Genomic DNA, 25967 nt, shown 5'->3' on the forward strand with positions numbered 1-25967 from the left:
GAGAGGGGGGGAAGAGAGAGAGAGTTGAGGGAGAGAGAGGGGAGGAGAGAACGAGAGAGGGGGGGAACGAGAGAGAGAGAGAGTTGGGGCGAGAGAGAGGGGGGAGGGGAGAGAACGAGAGAGGGGGGGAACGAGAGAGAGAGAGAGTTGGGGCGAGAGAGAGAGGGGAGGGGAGAGAACGAGAGAGGGGGGGAGTGGAGGAGAGGGAACGAGATAGGAATTAGATCGAGGCTAGTCTGATGAGTGTTAGCTGCCGAACCCTGTTACCCCTGGTAAGAATAACAACACTTCAATGAGGGCCTCCATAGAACAAGAACCTGAGCAGGACAGAACACAGATAGACAGGAGATTAGAGAGGCCTCAGATCCATAGACTTCCAACCCTCTAATTCTACACGTTCTGCTCACAACACTAAAGACATTGCAACAAAGGCAAAACATGAAAACAATTCTCCACTTAGACTAACTGACTGGATGAAAGCCCCAATCAATAAATGGAAAGAACTTCCATTGGGATTTCAGTTCAGGTAGGGCCTTCAAGCAATTCTACCTTTCGGCCTGATTTGATGTTGGCTAACCATCCATACCCCTTTGCCTATGTTACGGACAACAAAGTATGATGCTGTTTGGTTGATTTGATTATGGTGTTAATAAAGTTATAGATTTAGATCTTAATAGGTTGTACATTATGACATCATTAGCTCCTATTGCTGCGCAGTACAATACCAAGGCTACCCAAAGCATTTCGTCAGGAAGATGTAGTCATGTATCTCTGGCAGGAGTTTGGTTGGTTCTTAGTGAGAGTTAGGGGTTGATCCTCAGAACAGTAGCAGTGTGTTTTAGATGGATTCAGAGTGTGCCTGCAGTCCCGTAGGTTCTCCTATGGGAACTAGAGGTCGACCGATTATGATTTTTCAACGCCGATACCGATACCAATTATTGGAGGCCCAAAAAAGCCAATACCGATTAATCTGACGATTTTTTTTTACATTTTTAAATTTGTTATAATGACAATTACAACAATACTGAATTAACAATTATTTTAACTTAATATAATACATCAAAAAAATCCATTTAGCCTCAAATAAATAATGAAACATGTTCAATTTGGTTTAAATAATGCAAAAACAAAGTGTTGGAGAAGAAAGTAATATGTACCAATATGCAATATGTGCCATGTATATGTAAAAATGTGTGCCATGTAAAATATGTGCCTTGTAAAAAAGCTAACATTTAACTTCCTTGCTCAGAACATGAGAACATATGAAAGTTGGTGGTTCCTCTTAACATGAGACTTCAATATTCCAAGGTAAGAGGTTTTAGGTTGAAATTAATATAGTATTTATAGGACTATTTGTCTCTATACCATTTGTATTTCATATACCTTTGACTATTGGATGTTCGTACAGGCACTATAGTATTGCCAGTGTAACAGTATAGCTTCCGTCCCCCTCCTCGCCCCTACCTGGGCTCAAACCAGGAACACATCGACAACAGCCACACTTGAAGAAGCGTTACCCATCGCTCCACAAAACCCACGGCCCTTGGAGCGCAAGGGGAATAACTACTCCAAATCTAAAAGCGAGTGACGTTTGAAACGGTATTAGCGCACACCCAGCTAACTAGCTAGCCATTTCACATTGGTTACGCCAGCCATTGGGCTGATAGGCTTGAAGTCATAAACAGCGCTGTGCTTGTGATGAGCTGCTGCAAAACGCACGAAAGTGCTGTTTGAATGAATGATTACGAGCCTGCTGCTGCTCAGTCAGACTGCTCTACCAAATCAGACTGAAGTATAACATAATAACACACAGAAATAAGAGCCTTTGGTCATTAATATGGTCGAATCCGGAAACTATCATTTCGAAAACAAAACGTTTATTATTTCAGTGAAATACGGAACCGTTCGGTATTTCATCTAACGGGTGGCATCCCTAAGTCTAAATATTCTTGTTACATTTCACAACCTTCAATGTTATGTCATAATTACGTAAAATTCTGGCAAATTAGTTCGCAAAGAGCCAGGCGGCCCAAACTGCTGCATATACCCTGACTCTGCGTGCAATGAACGCAAGAGAAATGACACAATTTCACCTGGTTAATATTGCCTGCTGAACTGGATTAGTAGTAATGACTAGGGATTATGATTGATTGCTTTTTTATCAGATAAGTTTAATGCTAGCTAGCAATTTACCTTGGCTTCTACTGCATTCGCGTAACAGGCAGGCTCCTCGTGGAGTGGTTAGAGCGTTGGACGGTTGCAAGATTGGATCCCCTGAGCTGACAAGGTGAAAATCTGTCGTTCTGCCCCTGAACAAGGCAGTTAACCCACCGTTCCTAGGCTGTCATTGAAAATAAGAATGTGTTCTTAACTGACTTGCCTAGTTAAATAAAGGTATTAAAAATAATGAAAAAATAGGAAACCGGTGCCCAAAAATACCGATTTCCGATTGTTATGAAAACTTGAAATCGGCCCTAATCAATCGGCCATTCAGATTAATCGGTTGACCTCTAATGGGGACAGACTTTTTTCTAAAAGCGCAGAGCAGAAACTCAAAGATTATGGAGTAGAGTAAGCTGTCTGGTCTTGTTTGTTAGAGAATTGAGCGAGAGGTTAAACAGCAGAATCTAGAGGAAAGGGAAAGAAGTGAAGATTGATGGTCAATTAGAATGGGGCTACATGCTAGAGTAGGGGGTTGGAGCGAGAGGTTAAACAGCAGAATCTAGAGGAAAGGGAAAGAAGTGAAGATTGATGGTCAATTAGAATGGGGCTACATGCTAGAGTAGGGGGTTGGAGCGAGAGGGAGGCAGAATTTTCAGCACATTAATGTTTCCTATGAAAAGAAGCAGTGATGCAGTCAGTCTCTCCTCAACTCTTAGCCAAGAGACTGGCAGCATAGTATTTATATTATCCTTCTGATTACAATGAAGAGCAAGACGTGCCGCTCTGTCCAAGGCCAGCTGCAGCTTAACTACAGTTGAAGTCGGAAGTTTGCATACACTTAGGTTGGAATCATTAAAACTTGTTTTTCAACCACTCCACAAATTCCTTGATAACAAACTATAGCTTTGTCAAGTTGGTTAGAACATCTACTTAGTGCATGACTCAAGTCATTTTTCCAACAATTGTTTACAGACATATTATTTCACTTATAATTCACTGTATCACAATTCCAGTGGGTCAGAAGTTTACATGCACTAAGTTGACTGTGCCTTTAAAATAGCTTGGAAAATTCCAGAAAATGATGTCATGGCTTTAGAAGCTTCTGATAGGCTAATTGACATCATTTGAGTCAATTGGAGGTGTATCTGTGGATGTATTTCAAGGCCTACCTTCAAACTCAGTGCCTCTTTGCTTGACACCATGGGAAAATTAAAAGAAATCAGCCAAGACCTCAGAAAAAAATTGTAGACCTCCACAAGTCTGGTTCATCCTTGGGAGCAGTTTCCAAATGTCTGAAGGTACCACGTTCATCTGTACAAAGAATAGTACGCAAGTATAAACACCATGGGACCACACAGCCATCATAGCACTCAGGAAGGAGACGCGTTCTGTCTCCTAGAGTTGAATGTACTTTGGTGCGAAAAGTGCAAATCCCAGAACAACAGCAAAGGACCTTGTGAAGATGCTGGAGGAAACAGGTACAAAAGTATCTATATCGACAGTAAAACGAGTCCTATATCGACATAACCTGAAAGGCCGCTCAGCAAGGAAGAAGCCACTGCTCCAAAACCGCCATAAAAAAAGCCAGAATACGGTTTGCAACTGCACATGGGGACAAAGATCGTACTTTTTGGAGAAATGTCCTCTGGTCTGGTGAAACAAAAATAGAATTGTTTGGCTATAATGACCGTCGTTATGTTTGGAGGAAAAAGAGGGAGGCTTGCAAGCCGGAGAACACCATCCCAACCGTGAAGCACGGGAGTGGCAGCATCATGTTGTGGGGGTGCATTGCTGCAGGAGGGACTGGTGCACTTCACAAAATAGATGGCATCATTGGTGATGAAAATTATGTGGCTATATTAAAGCAACATCTAAGACATCAGTCAGGAAGTTAAAGCTTGGTTGCAAATGGGTCTTCCAAATGGACAATGACCCCAAGCATACTTCCAAAGTTGTGGCAAAATGGCTTAAGGACAACAAAGTCAAGGTATTAGAGTTGCTGTCGCAATGCCCTGACCTCCATCCTATAGACATTTTGTGGGCAGAACTGAAAAAGTGTGTGCGAGCAAAGAGGCCTACAAACCTGACTCAGTTACGCCAGCTCTGTCAGGAGTAATGGGCCAAAAGTCACCCAATTTCTTGTGGGAAGCTTGTGGAAGGCTACCCGGAACGTTTGACCCAAGTTAAAAAAATTCAAGGCAATGCTACCAAATACGAATTGAGTGTATGTAAACTTCTGACCCACTGGGAATGTGATGAAAGAAATAAAAGCTGAAAGAAATAATTATCTAAAGCTACTATCATTCTGACATTTCACATTCTTAAAATAAGTGGTGATCCTAACTGACCTAAGACAGGGAATTTCAATTAGGATTAAATATCAGGAATTGTGAAAAACTGAGTTTAAATGTATTTGGCTAAGGTAAACTCCTGACTTCAACTGTATTTCTTTCTTTGCAGTGCTTGGCCACATGACTGTACAATAATCAAGGTGAGACAAAACTAGAGCCCGTAGGACTTGCTTTATGGAGTGTGGTGTCAAAAAAGCAGAGCATCTCTTTGTTATGGACAGACATCTCCCCATCTTTACAACCATTGAATCTATATGTTTTGACCATGAAAGTTTACAGTCTAAGGTAACACCAAGTCATTTAGTCTCATCAGCTTGTTCAACAGCCACACTATTCATTACAAGATTCAGCTTAGGTCTAGAGTTTAGGGAATGATTTGTACCAAATACAGCGCTCTTCATTTTAGAAATGTTCAGGAACAGTTACTGACTACAACTCCTTGTTAAGGGTTTCAGTGACTTCATTAGCTCTGGTTGCTGACACGTAAACTCAGCAAAAAAAGGATCCTGTCTTTTAAAGATAATTCCTAAATATCCAAATAACTTCACAGATCTTCATTGTAAAGGGTTTAAAATAGAGGTTGACCGATTAATCGACATGGCCGATTAATTAGGGCTGATTTCAAGTTTTCATAACAATCGGTAATCTGCATTTTTGGATGCCGATTATGGCCCATTACATTGCACTCCACGAGGAGACTGTGTGGCAGGCTGACCACCTGTTATGCGAGTGCAGCAAGGAGCCAAGGTAAGTTGCTAGCTAGCATTAAACATATCTTATAAAAAACAATCAATCTTAACATAATCACTAGTTAACTACACATGGTTGATGATATTACTAGTTTAACTAGCTTGTCCTGCGTTGCGAATAATCAATGTTGTGCCTGTTAATTTATCCTCGAATCACACCTACTTCGCCAAACGGGTGAGGATTTAACAAGCACATTTGCGAATAAAGCACTGTCATTGCACCAATGTACCTAACCATGAACATCAATGCCTTTCTTAAAATCAATACACAAGTATATTGTTTTAAACCTACATATTTAGTTAAAATAAATTAATGTTAGCAGGCAATATTAACTTGGGAAATTGTGTCACTTCTCTTGCGTTCTGTGCAAGTAGAGTCAGGGTAAATGCAGCAGTTTGGGCCACCTGGGTCGTTGTGAACTGTGTGATGACCATTTCTTCCAAACAAAGACTGTAATTAATTTGCCAGAATTTTACATAATTATGACATAACATTGAAGGTTATGCAATGGAACAGCAATATTTATACTCGTTTGATAAAATACGGAACGGTTCTGTATTTCACTGAAAGAATAAACGTTTTGTTTTCGAAATGATAGTTTCTGGATTTGACCATATTAATAACCTAAGGCTCGTATTTCTGTGCGTTTATTATATTATAATTAAGTCTATGATTTGATATTTGATAGAGCAGTCTGACTGAGCGGTGGTAGGCAGCAGCAGGCTCGTAAGCATTCATTCATCCAGCACTTTCCTGTGTTTGCAAACAGCTCTTCACAATGCTTGAAGCACAACGCTGTTCATGACTTCAAGCCTATCAACTCCCGAGGTTTGGCTGGCAATACTATAGTGCCTATAAGAACATCCAATAGTCACAGGTATATGAAATACAACTGGTATATGTCAGGATTTGGCCAGGGTTGTTCCGGGTTTTGGTCAGTAGATGCCCCCATTGTGCTTTTTGTCCTTATGTTTTTCCCTTGATCCCCATTATTATTTGCACCTGTGCCTCGTTTCCTCTAATTGTATTTAAACCCTTAGTTTCCCTCAGTTCTGTGCTCTGTGTTTGTATGTTAGCACCCTGCCCTAGTGTTCTGTGTACTCTTGTCGATTCCGGGTGACGCTCTTGTGGTATTCTGTTTTTTGTTTTTGTTTATTTTTTGTGAGTTTCTTTTGAGGCCTTTTTGTGCTTTTCCTACCACCTTTTGGATTTGCCATTTTTTGTATTTAAGGATTTTTTCTTTATTAAATACACCGTCTTAAGTACTGCTGTGTCTGCCTCATCTTCTGGGTTCCGCCGACTATTCGTGGCTCAGTTGGTTAAGTGACTCTTTCTCACTCCGGAGACCCAGGTTCGAAACCGTGTCCTGACAGTATAGAGAGAAATAGTCCTATAATTCCTATAATAACTACAACCTAAAACTTCTTAACTGGGGATATTGAAGACTCATGTTAAAAGGAACCACTAGCTTTCATATGTTCTCATGTTCTGAGCAAGGAACTTAAACGTTAGCTTTTTTACATGGCACATATTTCACTTTTACTTTCTTCTTCAACACTGTGTGTTTGCATTATTTAAACCAAATTGAACATGTTTTATTATTTATTTGAGACTAAATGAATTTTTATTTATGTATTATATTAAGTTAATATAAGTGTTCATTCAGTATTGTTGTAATTATATATACAGTATATATATATATATAAATCGTCCGAGTAATCGGTATCAGTGTCATGTCTGCTCCTGCTCCTCCTCCCTGGCGCTCGAGGGCACCTGGACTCCTTCACTTTGTTGATTACCCCCTGTCTGTTCCTTGGTTGTGTTCCCAGTGTCCGCATTGTTCCGTATTGTGTTTGTTATGTGTTCCTGTCCAGACGCTGTTCCTGTTCCATTTCATGTCCATCAGCTAATAAACCTTTACTCCCCGTACCTGCTTCTCATCTCCTGCTTTGCTCCCATAACAATATGTGACGATTTTTTGGTCCTCCAATAATCGGTATCGGCGTTGAAAAATCATAATAGGGTGACGTCTAGTTAAAACACTGTTTCCCATGCTTGTTCATTGAACCATGAACAATTAATGAACATGCACCTCTGGATTTGTCGTTAAGACACTAACAGCTTACAGACGGTAGGCAATGAAGGTCACAGTTATGAAAACTTAGGACAATAAAGAGGCACTTCTACTGACTCTGAAAAACACCAAAAGAAAGATTCCCAGGGTCCCTGCTCATCCTCGTGAACTTGCCTTAGGCATGCTGCAAGAAGGCAAAAAATTGCAATGTCCGTACTGTGAGACGCCTAAGACAGCACTACAGGGAGACTGGACAGACAGCTTGTCGTCCTCGCAGTGCAGACCACGTGTAACAACACCTACACAGGATCGGGTACATCCGAACATTAAACCTGCGGGACAGGTACATGGCAACAAGAACTGCCCGAGTTACACCAGGAACGGACAATCCCTCCACCAGTGCTCAGACTGTCCGCAATAGGCTGAGATAGGCTAGACTGAGGGCTTGTAGGCCTGTTGTAAGGCAGGTCCTCACCAGACATCACCAGCAACAACGTCACCTATGGGCACAAGCCCACCGGCGCTGGACCAGACAGGACTGTCAAAAAGTGCTCTTCTCTGACGAGTCACATTTTTGTCTCACCAGGGGTGATGGTCCAGCTTGACATTGCCACCAGCCATAATGCTCGTTCTGTGTGTGATTTCCTGCAAGACAGGAATGTCAGTGTTCTGCCATGACCAGTGAAGAGCCCGGATCTCAATCCCATTGGGCACGTCTGGGACCTGTTGGATCGGAGGGTGAGGGCTAGGGCCATTCTCCCCAGAAATGTCCGGTTACGTGCAGGTGCCTTGGTGGAAGAGTGGGGTAACATCTCACAGAATGAACTGGCAAATCTGTGCAGTCCATGAGGAGGAAATGCACTGCAGTACTTAATACAGCTGGTGGCCACACCAGATATGGTTACTTTTGACCCCCCCTTTGTTCAGGGACACATTGTTCCATTTCTGTTAGTCACATGTTTTTGGAACTTGTTCAGTTTATGTCTGTTGTTGAATCTTGTTATGTTCATACACATATTTACACATATTAAGTTTGCTGAAAATAAACGCAGTTGACTGTGAGAGGACCTTTTTTTTGCTGAGTTTATATAATTGAATCATCAACATACATGGACACACAGGCTTTGTTTAATGCCAGTGGCAGATCATTGGTAAAAATAGAAAAGAGTAGCGGGTCTAGAGAGCTGCCCTGCGGTACACCACACCCTATTAGTTTGACATTAGAGAGGCTTCCATTAAACAAAACCCTCTGAGTTATATTAGATGAAGGTTGAAAAATCTTTCAAAAGTTTGGGGTCACTTAGAATTGTCCTTGTTTTTTTGAAAGAAAAGGTATTGTTTTTGTCCATTTTTAAAATAACCTCAAATTGATCAGAAATACAGTGTAGACGTTGTTAATGTTGTAAATTACTTTTGTTGCTGGAAACGGCTGATTTTTTTCCCCCCTCCAACAACAAGACAATGACCCAAATCACATCTCCAAACTATGCAATAACTATTTAGGGAAGAAGCAGTCAGCCTGTATTCTGTCTATAATGGAGTGGCCAACACAGTCACCGGATCTCAACCCTATTGAGCTGTTGTGGGAGCATCTTGACAATATGGTACATAAGAAGTGCCCATCAAGCCAATCCAACTTGTGGGAGGTGCTTCAGGAAGCATGGGGTGAAATCTCTTCAGATGACCTCAACAAATTGACAATTTGAATGCCAAAGGTCTGAAAGGCTGCAAATGGAGGATTCTTTGACGAAAGCAAAATTTGAAGGACACTATTATTTCAATTAAAAATAATTATTTATAACCTTGTCAACGTCTTTACTATATTTCCTATTCATTTTTCAACTCATTTCATGTATATTTTCATGGTAAACAAGGACTTTTGGGGCAGCAGGGTAGCCTAGTGGTTAGAGCGTTGGACTAGTAATCAAAAGGTTGCAAGTTCAAATCCCCAAGCTGACAAGGTACAAATCTGTCGCTTTGCCCCTGAACAGGCAGTTAACCCACTGTACCCACTGTTTCTTAACTGACTTGCCTAGTAAAAAAAATAAAAATTCTAAGTGACACTAAACTTTTGAACGGTAGTGTGCATTATCTCAACAAAAGGTCACGGGCAATAATACCAAAGGCTGCACTAAATCTATCAGTACAGCTCCCACATTCTTCTTATTATCACTTTCTTTCAACCAATCATCAGTCATTTGTGTCAGTGCAGTACATGTTGAGTGCCCTTCCCAACAGTTTGCTAAGAGATGGCAACAAGCTGATAGGTCTGCTGTTAGAACCAGTAAAGGCTGCTTTACCACTCTTGGGTAGCGGAATGACTTTGGCTTCCCTCCAGGCCTGAGGACAAACACCTTCATCTAGACTCCGATTAAATATATGACATAGTCAGCTATCATCCTCAGTAGCTTTCCATCTAACTTGTCAATGCCAGGAGGTTTGTCATTAGTAATTTATGACATTAACTTCAACTCTCCCATAGTTAAAATTCAAACTTACAATGCTGTTCTTTCATTATTCGTTTTTTATGCATGAATATGATTGTTCGTTGTTGGCTTTTCCTGCCTAAGCTTGTCCGCTGTGCCAATGAATTACTCATAAAAATAATTGGCAACATCATGGTTTTGTGATGAATAAGCCATCTGATTTGATGAAAGATGGAGTTGAATATGTCTTTCTGTCCATAATTTTATTTAAAGTACTTCCATCATTCTTTATATCGTTGATCTTGGCTTCATAATACAGTTTATTCTTCCTTTTTGTTGAGTTAAGTCACATCATTTCTCAATTTGGCGTAAGTCAGCCAGTCAGATGTGCAGCCAGACTTATTAGCCACTCCTTTTGCCCCATCTCTTTCATCCATACAGCTTTTCAATTCCTCATCAATCCATGGAACCGTAACAGTTCAAACAGTCAGTTTCTTAACACGTGCATGTTTATCAATAATTGGAAGAAGCAAATGCGTACATTCATAAAGTGCAGCATTTGTATGCTCCTTATTTATCACCTCAGACCAATAAATATTTTTAACATTATCCAAATAAGAGTCACAGAAAAATATTTTGTATGATCTCATATACAATTTTAGGCCCAGCTTTTGGAACTCCACTATTTTGATCACTGCATTCAATGGGTATGGATACAGCTTTAGGACAAAGTTCTACAATATGAGTACAAATTTGATCAATACGTGTGGATGATCTTTTTCCTCTAGTATTTGTAAATACCCTGATAGGTTGATTTAGTTCCCCAAATCAGGCCTTCTGAGTAGTGCAGTGGTCTAAGACACATTGCAGTGCTAACTGTGCCACTAGTGATCCTGGTTCATGTCCAGGCTCTGTCGCAGCCGGCCACGCCCGGGAGACCCATGGGGAGGAACACAATTGGCCCAGCATCGTCTGGGTAAGGGGAGGGTTTGGCCAGCAGGGATGTCCTTGTCCAATCTTGCTCTAGCGACTTCTGTGGTGGTTTGGCTGACACGGTCACCAGGTGTACAGTGTTTCCTCCGACACATTGGTGTGGCTGACTTCCGGTTTAAGCGGGCATTGTGTCAAGAAGCAGTATGGCTTGGTTGGGTTGTGTTTCAGAGGACACACAGCTCTCGACCTCCGAAGTCGGAAGTTTACATACACCTTAGCCAAATACATTTAAACTCAATTTTTCACAATTCCTGACATTTAATCCGAGTAAAAGTTCCCTGTTTTAGGTCAGTTAGGATCACCGCTTTATTTTAAGAATGTGAAATGTCAGAATAATAGTAGAGAGAATAATTTATTTCAGCTTTTATTTATTTCATCACATTCACAGTGGGTCAGAAGTTTACATACACTCAATTAGTATTTGGTAGCATTGCCTTTAAATTGTCTAACTTGGTTCATACGTTTCAGGTAGCCTTCCACAAGCTTCCCACAATAAGTTGCGTGAATTTTGTCCCATTTACTCCTGACAGAGCTGGTGTAACTGAATCAGGTTTGTAGGCCTTCTTGCTCGCACTCGCTTTTTCAGTTCTGCCCACAAATTTTCTATGGGATTGAGGTCAGGGCTTTGTGACGGCCACTCCAATACCTTGACTTTGTTGTCCTTAACCTCTTTGAACTCTAGGGGCAGTATTTCATTTTTGGATAAAAAAACGTTCCCATTTTAAACAAGATATTTTGTCACGAAAAGATGCTCGACTATGCATATAATTGACATTTTGCCACATCTTTAGAAGAATGCTTGGGGTCATTGTCCATTTGGAAGACCCATTTGCAACCAAGCTTTAACTTCCTGACTGATGTCTTGATGTTGCTTCAATATATCCACATCATTTTCCTTCCTCATGATGCCAACTATTTTGTGAAGTGCACCAGTCCCTCCTGCAGCAATGCAACCCCACAACATGATGCTGCCACCCCCGTGCTTCACGGTTGGGATGGTGTTCTTCGGCTTGCAAGCCTCTCCCTTTTTTCTCCAAACATAACGATGGTCATTACGGCCAAACAATTCTGTTTTTGTTTCATCAGACCAGAGGACATTTCTCCAAAAAGTACGATCTTTGTCCCCATGTGCAGTTTATGGCAGTTTTGGTGCAGTGGTTTCTTCCTTGAAGAGCGGCCTTTCAGGTTATGTCGATATTGGACTCGTTTTACTGTGGATATAGATACTTTTGTACATGTTTCCTCAAGCATCTCCACAAGGTCCTTTGCTGTTGTTCTGGGATTTATTTGTACTTTTCGCACCAAAGTACATTCATCTCTAGGAGACAGAACGCGTCTCCTTCCTGAGCGGTATGAAGGCTACGTGGTCCCATGCTGTTTATACTTGCGTACTACTGTCTGTAAACAATTGTTGTAAAAATTACTTGTGTCATGCACAAAGTAGATGTCCTAACCGACTTGCCAAAACTATAGTTTGTTGACAGGAAATTTGTGGAGTGGTTGAAGAACGAGTTTTAATGACTCCAACCTAAGTGTATGTAAACTTCCGACTTTATATATATATATCTGTGTATGTATGTATATATATATATATATATATATATATATATCTGTGTATGTATATACTGTGTATATACTGTGTGTGTCATGCCCTGACCATAGAGAGACTTTTTATTCTCTATTTTGGTTTGGTCGGGGTGTGACTAGGGTGGGTAATCTAGGTTGTTTATTTCTATGTTGGCCTGGTATGGTTCCCAATCAGATGCAGCTGTTTGGCGTTGTCTCTGATTGGGGATCATATTTAGGCAGCCATTTCCCCACTGTGTTTTGTGGGATCTTGTTTATGTTTAGTTGCCTGTGAGCACGCCATAGCTTCATGTGTTGTTTGCTCTTTATTGTTTTTTGTGCGTTTCACAAATTATAATATGTGGAACCCATATCACGCTGCGCTTTGGTACGAATGTTCTTATGACGACCGTGACAGAAGATCTCACCACACTAGGAACAAGCAGCGTGCTCAGTAGGAGAAGACATCCTGGGCTTGGGATGAGATCATTGATGAGAAGATATCCTGGACTTGGGAGGAAATAATGGGAGGACACGAAAGCCTTCCTTGGAAGCAGGAGAGAAGGGAGGAGAGCGACGACGACGGTGTTTGCGGCCACAGAGAAAGCCCAAAAGACAGCCCCGATTTTGTTTTAGGGGGGAGCACACGGGGTGGTCGGCGTGGCCGAGAAGTGAACCAGAGCCAATCTGAGAGAAGATGGAGAGAGAAATGAGAGAGTTGTGTTGGTGTCTGAGGCATGAGCGTGTTGTCAGTCTGATGCTACCTGAGTCAGCTGGGACTTTGCCCCCACCCAGACAACGGGTCCAACCATGGAGCGGGACTGGACGCTGTGTCTGGACTGAACATCGGCGCAGAGGAAGGCTCCGGCCTTGGAGCGGGACTGGACGCCGTGTCTGGACTGAACATCGGCGCAGAGGAAGGCTCCGGCCTTGGAGCGGGACTGGACGCCGTGTCTGGACTGAACATCGGCGCAGAGGAAGGCTCCGGCCTTGGAGCGGGACTGGACGCCGTGTCTGGACTGAACATCGGCGCAGAGGAAGGCTCCGGCCTTGGAGCGGGACTGGACGCCGTGTCTGGACTGAACATCGGCGCAGAGGAAGGCTCCGGCCTTGGAGCGGGACTGGACACCATGTCTGGACTGAACATCGGCGCAGAGGAAGGCTCCGGCCTTGGAGCGGGACTGGACACCGTGCCTGGACTGAACATCGGCGCAGAGGAAGGCTCCGGCCTTGGAGCGGGACTGGACACCATGTCTGGACTGAACATCGGCGCAGAGGAAGGCTCCTGCCCTGGAGCTGGAGGTTCCGGACCGTGGACCATTGCAGGAGGTTCCGGACCGTGGACCGTTGCAGGAGGTTGGAAGCACTGGACTTGGGACCGTCGCCGAAAGCTCTGGACTGGGGACCTGAATTCGTTTCTAGTCATCTCTCCTCCTTCCTTCAGGTTTCTTCTTATTTTGGACTTTATATGGCGGTTGGCAACTAACTTTAGGTGGATTACCACCACCGACTGGAGTGTGGACCTCAGTTAATCTTTCAATCACCCACCTGGGTATATGCTCCTGAAAACTGTTAGCAGTTGTTATTCATCAATAACACTGACCCCAAAGCAAATCAGGGGGAGAAAAATAGGTTTATTCAAAGAGAACAAATCATAGTTGTTATGATGAGAAGTAGATGGTAGATGTTCATTCTTCCCTGTCCTCAATGATTCTCCACAGAACAAAAGACATGATGTAATTTTTAACCACCAACCCTAGCCTGTGGTTGACCAATTATAATTTCTGGCAATAAAATTGGCCAATGGCCAAATAACAAGTATCCATAGTCAGGCTCAAGGTATAGACTGTTCAGACCAATGAGATCTTGCCACATGTAGCTATGAGTTGTGGACTGAAATTCCTCCCATGTCTCTGAACCCTTAATCCTTAAAAACAACTATTTCCATTGATCATAATTCCCTATTACAGAAAAAACACTTTCTATTGATCGTTAATTCCCTCTTGACCTTTAGTCCTCTGCGTTGTGCCATCTCCTCGAAGAATAAATACACATGGGTATCTGCTCCTAAAAACCAATGAGGAGATGGCACATGGGTATATGCTCCTAAAAAACAATGAGGATATGGGAGAGGCCGTTCTTGCAGCGCGTTGAGCGCCACAAATAGAATCCAGTACTATATTAGCGCCTGGCCACGCAGATGCTCACAGACGCGCGTGTGCAGTGTGGGTGCAATGATTGAATAACATGTATGTGTACATTTATTTTGCAACACTCGCACGCGAGCGGTGTGGTCAGCATGTAAGAATACATATATTAAAATGGGCTATTTTCATCCCTTTCCTGGGTAACTTCTCAGAGATAGACATAATATGGAAAATAACAAACAAATCAGTTGATGTGTGTGCGGGGGGGTTGAAACTATAAACCCATAGGCTTGGCTGTCTCATCTCTTCCAGGATTTTGAGAGGGAGGGTGGACAATGAGCCTGTCATAGCAAATGTAAGCAATGTCCCCACGCGCTCTGGCTGCTTTCATGGCCGGGAGAAGTTATTTTCTCTTCTGGCGCACAGCTTCAGGATAGTCCTGAAACAGCTACAGGGATCTAGACAGTCATAAGACCGGGACAATCTGCATTCCCAGCCACAAGAGCTAACTGCGTCGCGGGCTACTTTCAAACCCTCAAGAAAACCCAGCTGGCTTGATAGGCAGCTAACAGTGGTAGCTAGGCTAGCTGCTACACCAAGCAGCACATCAGACCCTTGATCCTAACTCAAAAGGTAGCTAGCTAGTAGCCAAACCTTTTCAGAACACTTTTTCAGACTGCGAGGAGTGCGTTCCCCGAGGTGTGTGAGGTGCGAGAAGAAGGAATAGAGGGTGATAAACGTAGATGGTGAGAAAGAGGGAGCACAAGTAAGTGGAAGGAAAGAAGTAATTGATTTTGGACTGAACCATTTTCTATGGCCAAACAAGTATTCCTCTTGCCAGATTCCTTACTTTTGAATCCCTGCCTTGTATATGTTGGCCTCCTGGCCTGTAAACATACACGCAACAGATGGGCTTTGACTCTCAGGAAGTGGTTTGTTTATATTACAGATATGTGTGAGCTTCCATGCCCCGACGAATTGAGACTGTCCTGAGGGCAAAAGGGGGTGCAACTCAATATTTGGACCACACTGTTCCTAATGTTTTGTACACTCAGTGTATATATGACACTCAGTTATATATGATTGAGCTCCTATGCTTCTCAATGGACAGATCATATGTAGGATAACATTTGATACTTGTCACAAATGCCATACAATACATAAAAACAATTCAAAACCAAATGTAGCATATATGTAACCCATTCTCAACCTACTTTGCCTTGAAGCTGATACTTCAGGTCTTCACAACAGTGTCTATTTCAGTCCAATAGGTTTGAATTTCTAGTCCTTCCTGTTCTGCCGGTCTCTGCATTGTTGTCATAGGTGGCTCTGTCATAAAACACATCTTGGCCAGGTCGTTTTTTTCTAACATGGCCAGGTCGTTTTTCTAACATGGCCAGGTCGTTTTTCTAACATGGCCAGGTCGTTTTTCTAACTTGGCCAGGTCGTTTTTCTAACTTGGCCAGGTCGTTTTTCTAACTTGGCCAGGTCGTTTTTCAAACTTGGCCTGGTCGTTTTTCTAACATGGCCAGGTTGTTTTTCTAACATGGCCAGGTTGTTTTTCTAACATGGCCAGGTTGTTTTTCTAACATGGCCAGGTCGTTTTTTCTAACATGGCCAGGTCGTTTTTTCTAACATGGCCAGGTCGTTTTTCTAACATGGCCAGGTCGTTTTTCTAACATGGCCAGGTCGTTATTGGATACTGTCATGAATAACCCACTTGGATAAATAGAGATTTTAGTATCAGTAGGAATATTAGTCTCTAGTGTCTCCCCTAAGGCTTCTTGACCAGCCAGTCAGTCAGTCCCTTCTGGGTGGTAGCTTCGGACAAGGTTGTGGCAAGAAACACCTGTTATATCCACTTAGGGGTTACCAGAAGGTTCTGAAGACTTCTAGTTGACCCCAATCCAGTCAGATTTGGGAAGCAGTGCTCTAAATAGATGTTTGAAAGAGAGAGAGAGTGATAGAGACAGGGAAACAGAAAGAGAGGGGGGAGAGGGGGAGACAGACGGAGACAAAGGGAGAGAGACAGAGGTTGGCCTATATATAGGGTCTGGACATGCCACATGTAGAATCTGTTCCCCTTGGTGAACCACAACAGTTTGTCAGTGTTGCTGTGTCACTGCCACGCCACCTTCATGAGAACTGCTATTTTAGTTTTAGGAGGATGGCACCGCACGGGACCACCTGGAACTGTAAAGGTATCGAATGGACGTTTGCTAAGTCACAAAGGATAGGCCATTGAAGGTCAGCTTAATTATACATTGGAGTGCGTTTGAAATACAAAATGTATTGCATTTACATTTTTGCTTGTCGCTATAGCAGGCATAAAATGAAATATCCCAAGCTGGCAGTGTAAGAGAATGGAGCATAATGTTCCAGTCAGTCACCAGACTGTCACTTCTGTAGATTTCTGTTGATGTCTCAGTGACCTGGCTGACTGCCATACAATCAATGCATAAAGCCTCTGAGGGAACTATTTCATATGCACACAAGTTATACGGTGCCTCTTATATTATGGACGCGCACGCACACACACTACAAACACATTGGGCAACATACAGTACCTTGTGCACAGTAGTGTGGAGCGTCTCTGTAGCTGCTTGGATGTTAATTATGTGCTGTCCGGGGTTAGGTTTCACATAGGCCAGCTGAAAATAAATGTCAGTCACAGTTTGTGCTTGCAGGGCAGATAAGGGTGGAGAGAGGGGGGGGGGGTAGGGAAAGGAAGAGAGTGCAGGGTAAAGAAGATATTGGCTCAGTATTTCACACAGGGATGTCATTGGGTAACATCGCTGACAATTGTCTGTTTCTCTCTCTCCAGCAAAGGAAAGCTCCCCTGTCATGGCTGCTCCATCCTTCCTCCTCCTCTTCCTCCTGGGTTTGCTGTCTGCTGTGAGATCATCCTCGCTGATGGACCCTGGCTCTATGACGTCATCAGGTAGACTGCTACACCCCGCACCTTTTCACTCACTCGTTTGTCTCGTCATGTGATTATCAGCACTGTAGAGAGAGTGTGATGTGTTGAAATGTATGACACTCCTACTGTATCTGATTCCACCTACGGTAACTGACATTTATCTCTGACAACAATCATCTATCTTACAACACAATACTCCTTTTTTTCTAAATCGGATCTATTGCTCTTTTTAGTATCAAATCTTTAGCATGTGAACCGATGCCCTTTCTTGTTCGATCCAATATTGCACAGTCCAGGGCATTTACACTTATCAAATCTTATATCAGACAACAGTTGCAGAGTCCTGTGTTTGCACACATGGGAAAAGGTTGTTGGTTGAGCAAACGGCAGCCTTTCCTTTTTCAGCCAGTCCGACTGCACCAGATCAATAGTGAAGGTAAATAGATTGAACTGGGCTGTGACAAAGTCCAGGGACAGGCAGACAGGATGGGTGACATGTTGACCTAACACAGCTCCCTCCATACAGCCAAGGAAAACATGCATTTTATATACTGCACGTTTATTAACCACTACTACAAAGGACAAATAATATGTAAAACGTAATAAGCTATAGATATCATGAGTAAAGAAAATGGGGAAGGGAGCCCTAATTGTTTTGCTCCAGTAACCATGTAAATGGTGTCTCTCCTGAGTGGTGCAATCTAAGGGACCAAAATTCAGGAATGTCATATTCATGGCCATATTCTGTTGCCACATCATTTGTGAAACTATGCTCCGAGTCTCTGAGTTCAGAACATGGCGTTATAGAGAGAGATAGCTGGACCCGGAGTTGAGCGATGTCCTTGCAATGCACTGGCTGCTGCTCAAATGGACTCTGTCCATTGTAAGTGGGTTAAAGTGAACAGCTCTGGGCCAACCTCTACTGTAGAAACTGTTCCCTCACATGATGTTTGGTCAATCTGTATGGAGTGATCTAGAATGTTTTGTCACTTACCATGAGCCTGTCTCCACTACTCTGGAATGTTTTTTAATTTGGTCTGGAGGACTCCAGTACATAATGTATCTCTCTGTGACCCTGTCTAACAGCACTCTCCATGGGGAGTCCTCAATCTTCTCCTCATCCTCTCTCCCTCGCCTCCTCCTCTACCCAGAGCTCAGTGGTCCATAGATTATAAGGGCATAAACCTGGAGCACTCCCTTATGGATTAAACTGGAAAAGTAATGGGTCACTGTTGGTCTGCTGGTGAAGATTTAATGTTGGAACACGGGTGGTGTGGCCTCGCTCCTCTCTCACATGAATACCTGGGTGGTGTGGCCTCTCTCACATGAATACCTGGGTGGTGTGGCCTCTCTCACATGAATACCTGGGTGGTGTGGCCTCTCCCCTCTCTCACATGAATACCTGGGTGGTGTTGCCTCTCCCCTCTCTCACATGAATACCTGGGTGGTGTGGCCTCTCCCCTCTCTCACATGAATACCTGGGTGGTGTGGCCTCTCCCCTCTCTCACATGAATACCTGGGTGGTGTTGCCTCTCCCCTCTCTCACATGAATACCTGGGTGGTGTGGCCTCTCCCCTCTCTCACATGAATACCTGGGTGGTGTGGCCTCTCCCCTCTCTCACATGAATACCTGGGTGGTGTTGCCTCTCTCCTCTCACATGAATACCAGGGTGGTGTTGCCTCTCCCCTCTCTCACATGAATACCTGGATGATGTGGCCTCTCCCCTCACTCACATGAATACCTGGGTGGTGTTGCCTCGCTCGTCTCTCACATGAATACCTGGGTGGTGTGGCCTCTCCCCTCTCTCACATGAATACCTGGGTGGTGTGGCCTCTCCCCTCTCTCACATGAATACCTGGGTGGTGTGGCCTCGCTCGTCTCTCACATGAATACCTGGGTGGTGTGGCCTCTCTCACATGAATACCTGGGTGGTGTGGCCTCTCCCCTCTCTCACATGAATACCTGGGTGGTGTGGCCTCTCCCCTCTCTCACATTAACATCTGGGTGGTGTGGCCTCGCTCCTCTCACATTAACACCTGGGTGGTGTGGCCTCACCCCTCTCTCACATTAACATCTGGGTGGTGTGGCCTCTCCTCTCTGAAACTAAGCCTCACTTTGTTCCTGGACTTCTAGAAGGTCAGAGTGGGTGTCAATAAGGTTCATACAGGTGACAAAAGCATGTAGAACATATCATTTTAATAATTTCAAAAGTTGGCTAAATAAAAAAGCAATGACAATAATAATGCCTACTAAATTAGTTTTTATTAGTGAGCTTTCTCTGGTTTTGTGTTTGTGATATGTGTTACTGAATTGTGGGTAGCTAAAATTATACACAAATAGTTTGATTCTAGTGTCTGTCTTTCCCCGGGGGTCTTTAGTTCACCTGGCAATAGGCTGTTCCCAAAAACTGCTGCAAACACTTATCGCTTCCAGTTTACATAAACTTCTGATAACTATTTAGATAACGACTGTCCATCATGATGCGTCCAAAATTCCACCTTATTCCCTATGAAGTGCACTACTTTTGAACAGAGCCCTATGGGGAATAGGGTGTCATTTGGGATGTAGTCAGACGCTGAGCAGTCTCCGGGAACCACAGAGTTCCGTGTTTATTTGATTGGTTGTCAATGAAGGCAGTGCTAAGGAGATGATTGTGGACTTCAGGAAACAGCAGAGGGAGCACCCCCCCCATCCACATCTAAGGGACAGCAGTAGAGAAGTTTTAAGTTCCTCGGCGTACACCTCACAGACAAACCTAAATGGTCCACCCACACAGACAGTGTGGTGAAGAAGGTGCAACAGCGCCTCTTCAACCTCAGGAGGCTGAAGAAATTTGGCTTGTCACCCAAAACCCTGACAAACTTTTACAGATGCACAGTTGAGACCATCCTGTCGGGCTGTATCACAGCCTGGTACGGCAACTGTACCGCCCTTAACCACAACGCTCTCCAGAGGGTGGTGAGGTCTGCACAACGCATCACCGGGAGCAAACTACCTGCCCTCCAGTACACCTACAGCACTCAACGTCACAGGAAGGCCAAAAAGATCATCAAGGACAGCAACCACCCGAGCAACTTTCTGTTCATACCGCTAACATCCAGAAGGCGAGGTCAGTACAGGTGCATCAAAGCTGGGACTGAGAGACTGAAAAACAGCTTCTACCTCAAGGCCATCAGACTGTTAAAACAGCAATCACTAACTCAGAGAGGCTGCTGCCTGCATTGAGACCCAATCATTGGCCACGTTAATAAATGGATCACTAGTCACTTTAAATAATGCCACTTTAATAATGTTTACATATCTTACATTACTCATATCATATGTATATACTATATTTTATACCATCTATTGCATCTTGCCTATGCCGCTCGGCCATCGCTCATCCATATATTTATATGCACATATTCTCATTCAGCCCAGAAGTGTTAGATTACTTTTAGATATTACTGTACTGTCGGAAGTAGAAGCACAAGCATTTCGCTACACTCGCATTAACATCTGCTAACCATGTGTATGTGATTTGGAACTGGCCCAGTCTTCCTCAACAACGGTGAAACATCTTCCTCCTTTCTCCGCCTCTCTCTGCCTCTCTCATTCTCTCTCCTCTCTTATTCACTCCACTATTTCCTCTACCACGCTTCTATCTAAACGCCCCTGAAACTCTCAGCGTGTCTCTAGTTCCGTCATAGTTTCTACCCCAACCTGTTTTAGTATATCTACCCTTTACATATATTTACCAGATGTGCCTCTGAGATGCAAGTTCTGTTGGGCCTTCCTAGAAATCTTTAGCTACATGTTTTTTCACCAGTGGGCAGACCGCATAACAAGTAGAAAATATGCTTTTGGAGACGCTCCCTGTGTTTAGGGCCAGACCAGGGTGATTAGTGTGTGAGTGTGTGCCTATGTGCGTGCGTCTGACTGTCTGGACCCTGTGTACCTATTGATCCTGTTGTGCTGATTTTGAGGCTCTTGCTATTTAGCCATGCAGGCAGAAACAAGCGGTGACTGCACAGCGTTTGGTACGCCTTGCCCCCCCCCCCCCACACACACACACACACACTACAATTTCAGAGCTCTCAGTCTGAGCCCTACAAAAAGCAGTACTGGGTTGTGTTTACGGTTTGTAGCAGGGCTTGGCCAAGTTAAGTAGAGACAGGGCCCAATGATACAGCCAAGTTAAGGAGAGAAAAGGACCCAAAAATACAGCCAAATTAAGTAGAGGCAGGGCCCAACGATACAGCCAAGTTAATGAGAGAAAAGGACCCAACGATACAGCCAAGTTAAGGAGAGGCAGGGCCCAATGATACAGCCAAGTTAAGTAGAGACAGGGCCCAACGATACAGCCAAGTTAAGCAGAGACAGGGCCCAACGATACAGCCAAGTTAAGGAGAGAAAAGGGCCCAACGATACAGCCAAGTTAAGTAGAGGCAGGGCCCAACGATACAGCCAAGTTAAGTAGAGGCAGGGCCCAACGATACAGCCAAGTTAAGTAGAGAAAAGGGCCCAACGATACAGCCAATTTAAGGAGAGCAAAGGGCCCAACGATACAGCCAATTTAAGGAGAGAAAAGGGCCCAACGATACAGCCAATTTAAGGAGAGAAAAGGGCCCAACGATACAGCCAAGTTAAGGAGAGAAAAGGGCCCAACTATACAGCCAAGTTAAGGAGAGAAAAGGGCCCAACTATACAGCCAAGTTAAGTAGAGGCAGGGCCCAATGATACAGCCAAGTTAAGTAGAGGCAGGGCCCAATGATACAGCCAAGTTAAGTAGAGGCAGGGCCCAACGATACAGCCAATTTAAGGAGAGAAAAGGGCCCAACGATACAGCCAAGTTAAGGAGAGAAAAGGGCCCAACTATACAGCCAAGTTAAGGAGAGAAAAGGGCCCAACGATACAGCCAAGTTAAGGAGAGAAAAGGGCCCAACTATACAGCCAAGTTAAGTAGAGGCAGGGCCCAACGCTACAGCCAAGTTAAGTAGAGGCAGGGCCCAACGATACAGCCAAGTTAAGTAGAGGCAGGGCCAAACGATACAGCCAAGTTAAGTAGAGGCAGGGCCAAACGATACAGCCAAGTTAAGTAGAGGCAGGGCCCAACGATACAGCCAAGTTAAGTAGAGGCAGGGCCCAACGATACAGCCAAGTTAAGTAGAGGCAGGGCCCAACAATACAGCCAAGTTAAGTAGAGGCAGGGCCCAACGATACAGCCAAGTTAAGTAGAGGCAGGGCCCAACGATACAGCCAAGTTAAGTAGAGGCAGGGCCCAACGATACAGCCAAGTTAAGTAGAGGCAGGGCCCAACGATACAGCCAAGTTAAGTAGAGGCAGGGCCCAACGATACAGCCAAGTTAAGTAGAGGCAGGGCCCAACGATACAGCCAAATTAAGTAGAGACAGGGCCCAACGACAGCCAAGTTAAGGAGAGACAAGGCACAACGATACAGCCAAGTTAAGGAGAGACAGGGCCCAACGATACAGCCAAGTTAAGTAGAGGCAGGGCCCAACGATACAGCCAAGTTAAGGAGAGGCAGGGCCCAACGATACAGCCAAGTTAAGGAGAGACAGGGCCCAACGATACAGCCAAGTTAAGGAGAGGCAGGGCCCAACGATACAGCCAAGTTAAGGAGAGACAGGGCCCAACGATACAGCCAAGTTAAGGAGAGACAGGGCCCAACGATACAGCCAAGTTAAGGAGAGGCAGGGCCCAACGATACAGACAAGGATTTATGGGAAAGAATGGAAGGAGAACCAGGGAAGAATTTTCAAGGGGTGAGGGAATGAGGGTATGAGGGATGTTAAAATGATACATTTCCAATTTGTGCTACTAGTTCAGGGTGCCACTGGCGCAACATTGGGCGTCCACCATGGCTCTCCACCTCACTCTCTTCTGTATGAGGGCTTTGGCCTCTTGCCAGGAGATCCTAGCTTTTTTCAGTACTCGTAGTGTTCTTGGCACAACATTGGGCGTCCACCATGGCTCTCCACCTCACTCTCTTCTGTATGAGGGTTTTGGCCTCTTGCCAGGAGATCCCAGCTTTGTTCAGTTCTCGTAGTGTTCTTGGCACAACATTCAAACATCTGGCAGATATTAGCCTGGAGAAACCATACAATGCTCAGGCCTTATTCCATGTTCCAGGTAGAAACACACTTTATAAGGAGGCCAGTAACAGAACAAAATGATGTGAGAATATTTTATGTTGGCTCATAACAACTAAAAGCTCCCAGTGAAAACTAGGCTAGAACCACCTCAGTCAGTCCGTGTGAGAGACCAGCGACTAATCTTAACAAAGCAATCCAATGCCAAAGCAGTGTGCGCGTGTCTGTTGAGAAGGGTAACTGTAACCCGACCGATTCATCTATATTTACTCTCAGCCATTCTTAATATGACATAACCAAGCTAATGCTGTTGTTGGGAGGTTATTATAGGAGATGAACATTATCTTGGGCTAATAAATGACTGGATCCTGGCTAATCTGTCTGGGACTGTGAGTGGACCCCGGCAAACTATGGTTATCACACTTCAAAGTAGAATGGGGATGATAGTCTTAAGGCTCAACTCAATCTAAACCACATAGAAGTATTGTTTGTATTTTCTTTAACTCTTATTTTACAAGGTAAATTAACTGAGAACACATTCTCATTTGCAGCAATGATCTGGGGGATAGTTACAGGGGAGAGGAGGGGGGGTGAATGAATCAATTGGAAGCTATTAACTGAGCAGTTATTTTTCCTATGGCCATATACATTCACTAAATGGTTTAATGTACTTTAAACACGAACAACTCCTGCTACTTTCATTTCACAGGTTTGCTTCCGGTCTGTTTTCAGAATAAGACGTTTTGGTGTGCAGACAGTAGTTTGTGAATATGGACTAGCACGGTGTAAACATTGACAAGTTGAATAGATTTTCAACCTTAGATAGAGCTCCAGTTAACTTTCATAGGGGATTCTCTTTGTTTCTTAGAGGTGTGTTGAAGTTGTCTTTGTAGATCTGAACACAGAGGTTTGATTTGTTATGGACATTTGTGTGTGTGTGTGTGTGTGTGTGTGTGTGTGTGTGTGTGTGTGTGTGTGTGTGTGTGTGTGTGTGTGTGTGTGTGTGTGTGTGTGTGTGTGTGTGTGTGTGTACATATTTTACTGTACTTGTGAGTACCAGAAGTCCTCACTAGAATACTAAACCAACTCAAATTCAGAGGTGAGGACATTTTGCCGGTCCTTGCTTGTAAAAAGGCTATTTTAGGCTCAGGGGTTAAGGTTAGTGAGGACATTTTGACGGTCCTCACTTGTAAGAAAGGCTATTTTAGGATTAGGGGTGAAGGTTAGTGAGGACATTTTGACGGTCCTTGCTTGTAAAAAGGCTATTTTAGGCTCAGGGGTTAAGGTTAGTGAGGCCATTTTGACGGTCCTCACTTGTAAGAAAGGCTATTTTAGGATTAGGGGGTGAAGGGTTTGGCTTACCGGTTAGGGAAAATAGGATTTTGAATGATAATCAATTGTTGTTCCCCAAAAAGTCCTCACAAGTATAGTAAAACATAGGTGAGTGTGCGTGTTGGCAGTTATTTTTAACACCTATTTACAATCCCTTGTGTGAATCTGGTGTTCAGTGTGTCTGTCCCGTCCGTCTGTGTCTCTCTGTGCTTCGTTTCTGTCCATGAAAACAGGGTGTAGTCTAACACGGCCCCTCAGCCTGTTCACCTTATGGTTAGTTGACCTTTAACTTGATGATGTACAGTATAAGGGCATAATTCACTGAAGCTTCCTTTATACACATGTAAATGTTACATACACAACCAATACCTCATCCTCATCTGTTCACTTCAAAACCAGGATGATGCCTTAGCATGAACCTCTAAAGCAGCGGTGTAAAACTTTACAAGACTCCAAAAGGTGAAGCTCAGTTGTACGGTAAAAAGCATATTTCGCCCTTAAAAACAGTTAAAAAGACAATTTAAAGCAGGGTCGACAAACTCATTCCACGGAGGGCCGAGTGTCTGCAGGTTTTAGTTTTTTACTTTCAATTAAGACCTAGACAACCAGGTGAGGGGAGTTCATTACTAATCAGTGACCTCAATTCATCAATCAAGTACAAAGGAGAAGCGAAAAGCTGCAACCGCTCGGCCCTCCGTGGAAGGAGTTTGACACGTGCTTTAAAGTGTATTTGTAACCGCTTACGGTGTAAATATGTTTTTTACCCTACAGCTGAGCTCAACATTTGTCGTCTTGTGGAAATTAGGCTATTCAGGCCTACAGCTTAAGATATGACCCAATATACACTACCGTTCAAATGTTTGGGGTCACTTAGAAATGTCCTTGTTTTCCATGAAAACATACATCAAATGAGTTGGAAAATGAATAGGAAATATAGTCAAGATGTTGACAAGGTTATAAATTATTATTTTTAATTGAAATAATAGTGTCCTTCAAACTTTGTTTTCGTCAAAGAATCTTCCATTTGCAGCAGTTACAGCCTTGCAGACCTTTGGCATTCTAATTGTCAATTTGTTGAGGTCATCTGAAGAGATTACATCCCATGCTTCCTGAAGCACCTCCCACAAATTGCATTGGCTTGATGGGCACTTC

The 25967-nt window shown here is 43.7% G+C and overlaps 1 protein-coding gene across 1 annotated transcript in view; it reads left to right on the forward strand.

The window, feature by feature from the left end:
* The window catches only part of LOC135513820 (growth hormone receptor-like), a 79419-nt gene that overhangs the window by 16912 nt on the left and 36540 nt on the right, over positions 1-25967 (forward strand). Inside the window, 1 exon segment of the mRNA XM_064936768.1 lies at positions 17295-17411. Coding sequence (XP_064792840.1) covers positions 17315-17411 — 97 coding nt within the window. The 5' untranslated portion in view covers positions 17295-17314.

The sequence above is a fragment of the Oncorhynchus masou genome, chromosome 25 (assembly GCF_036934945.1).
Source record: "Oncorhynchus masou masou isolate Uvic2021 chromosome 25, UVic_Omas_1.1, whole genome shotgun sequence".
In the NCBI taxonomy this organism is placed as follows: Eukaryota; Metazoa; Chordata; class Actinopteri; order Salmoniformes; family Salmonidae; genus Oncorhynchus; species Oncorhynchus masou.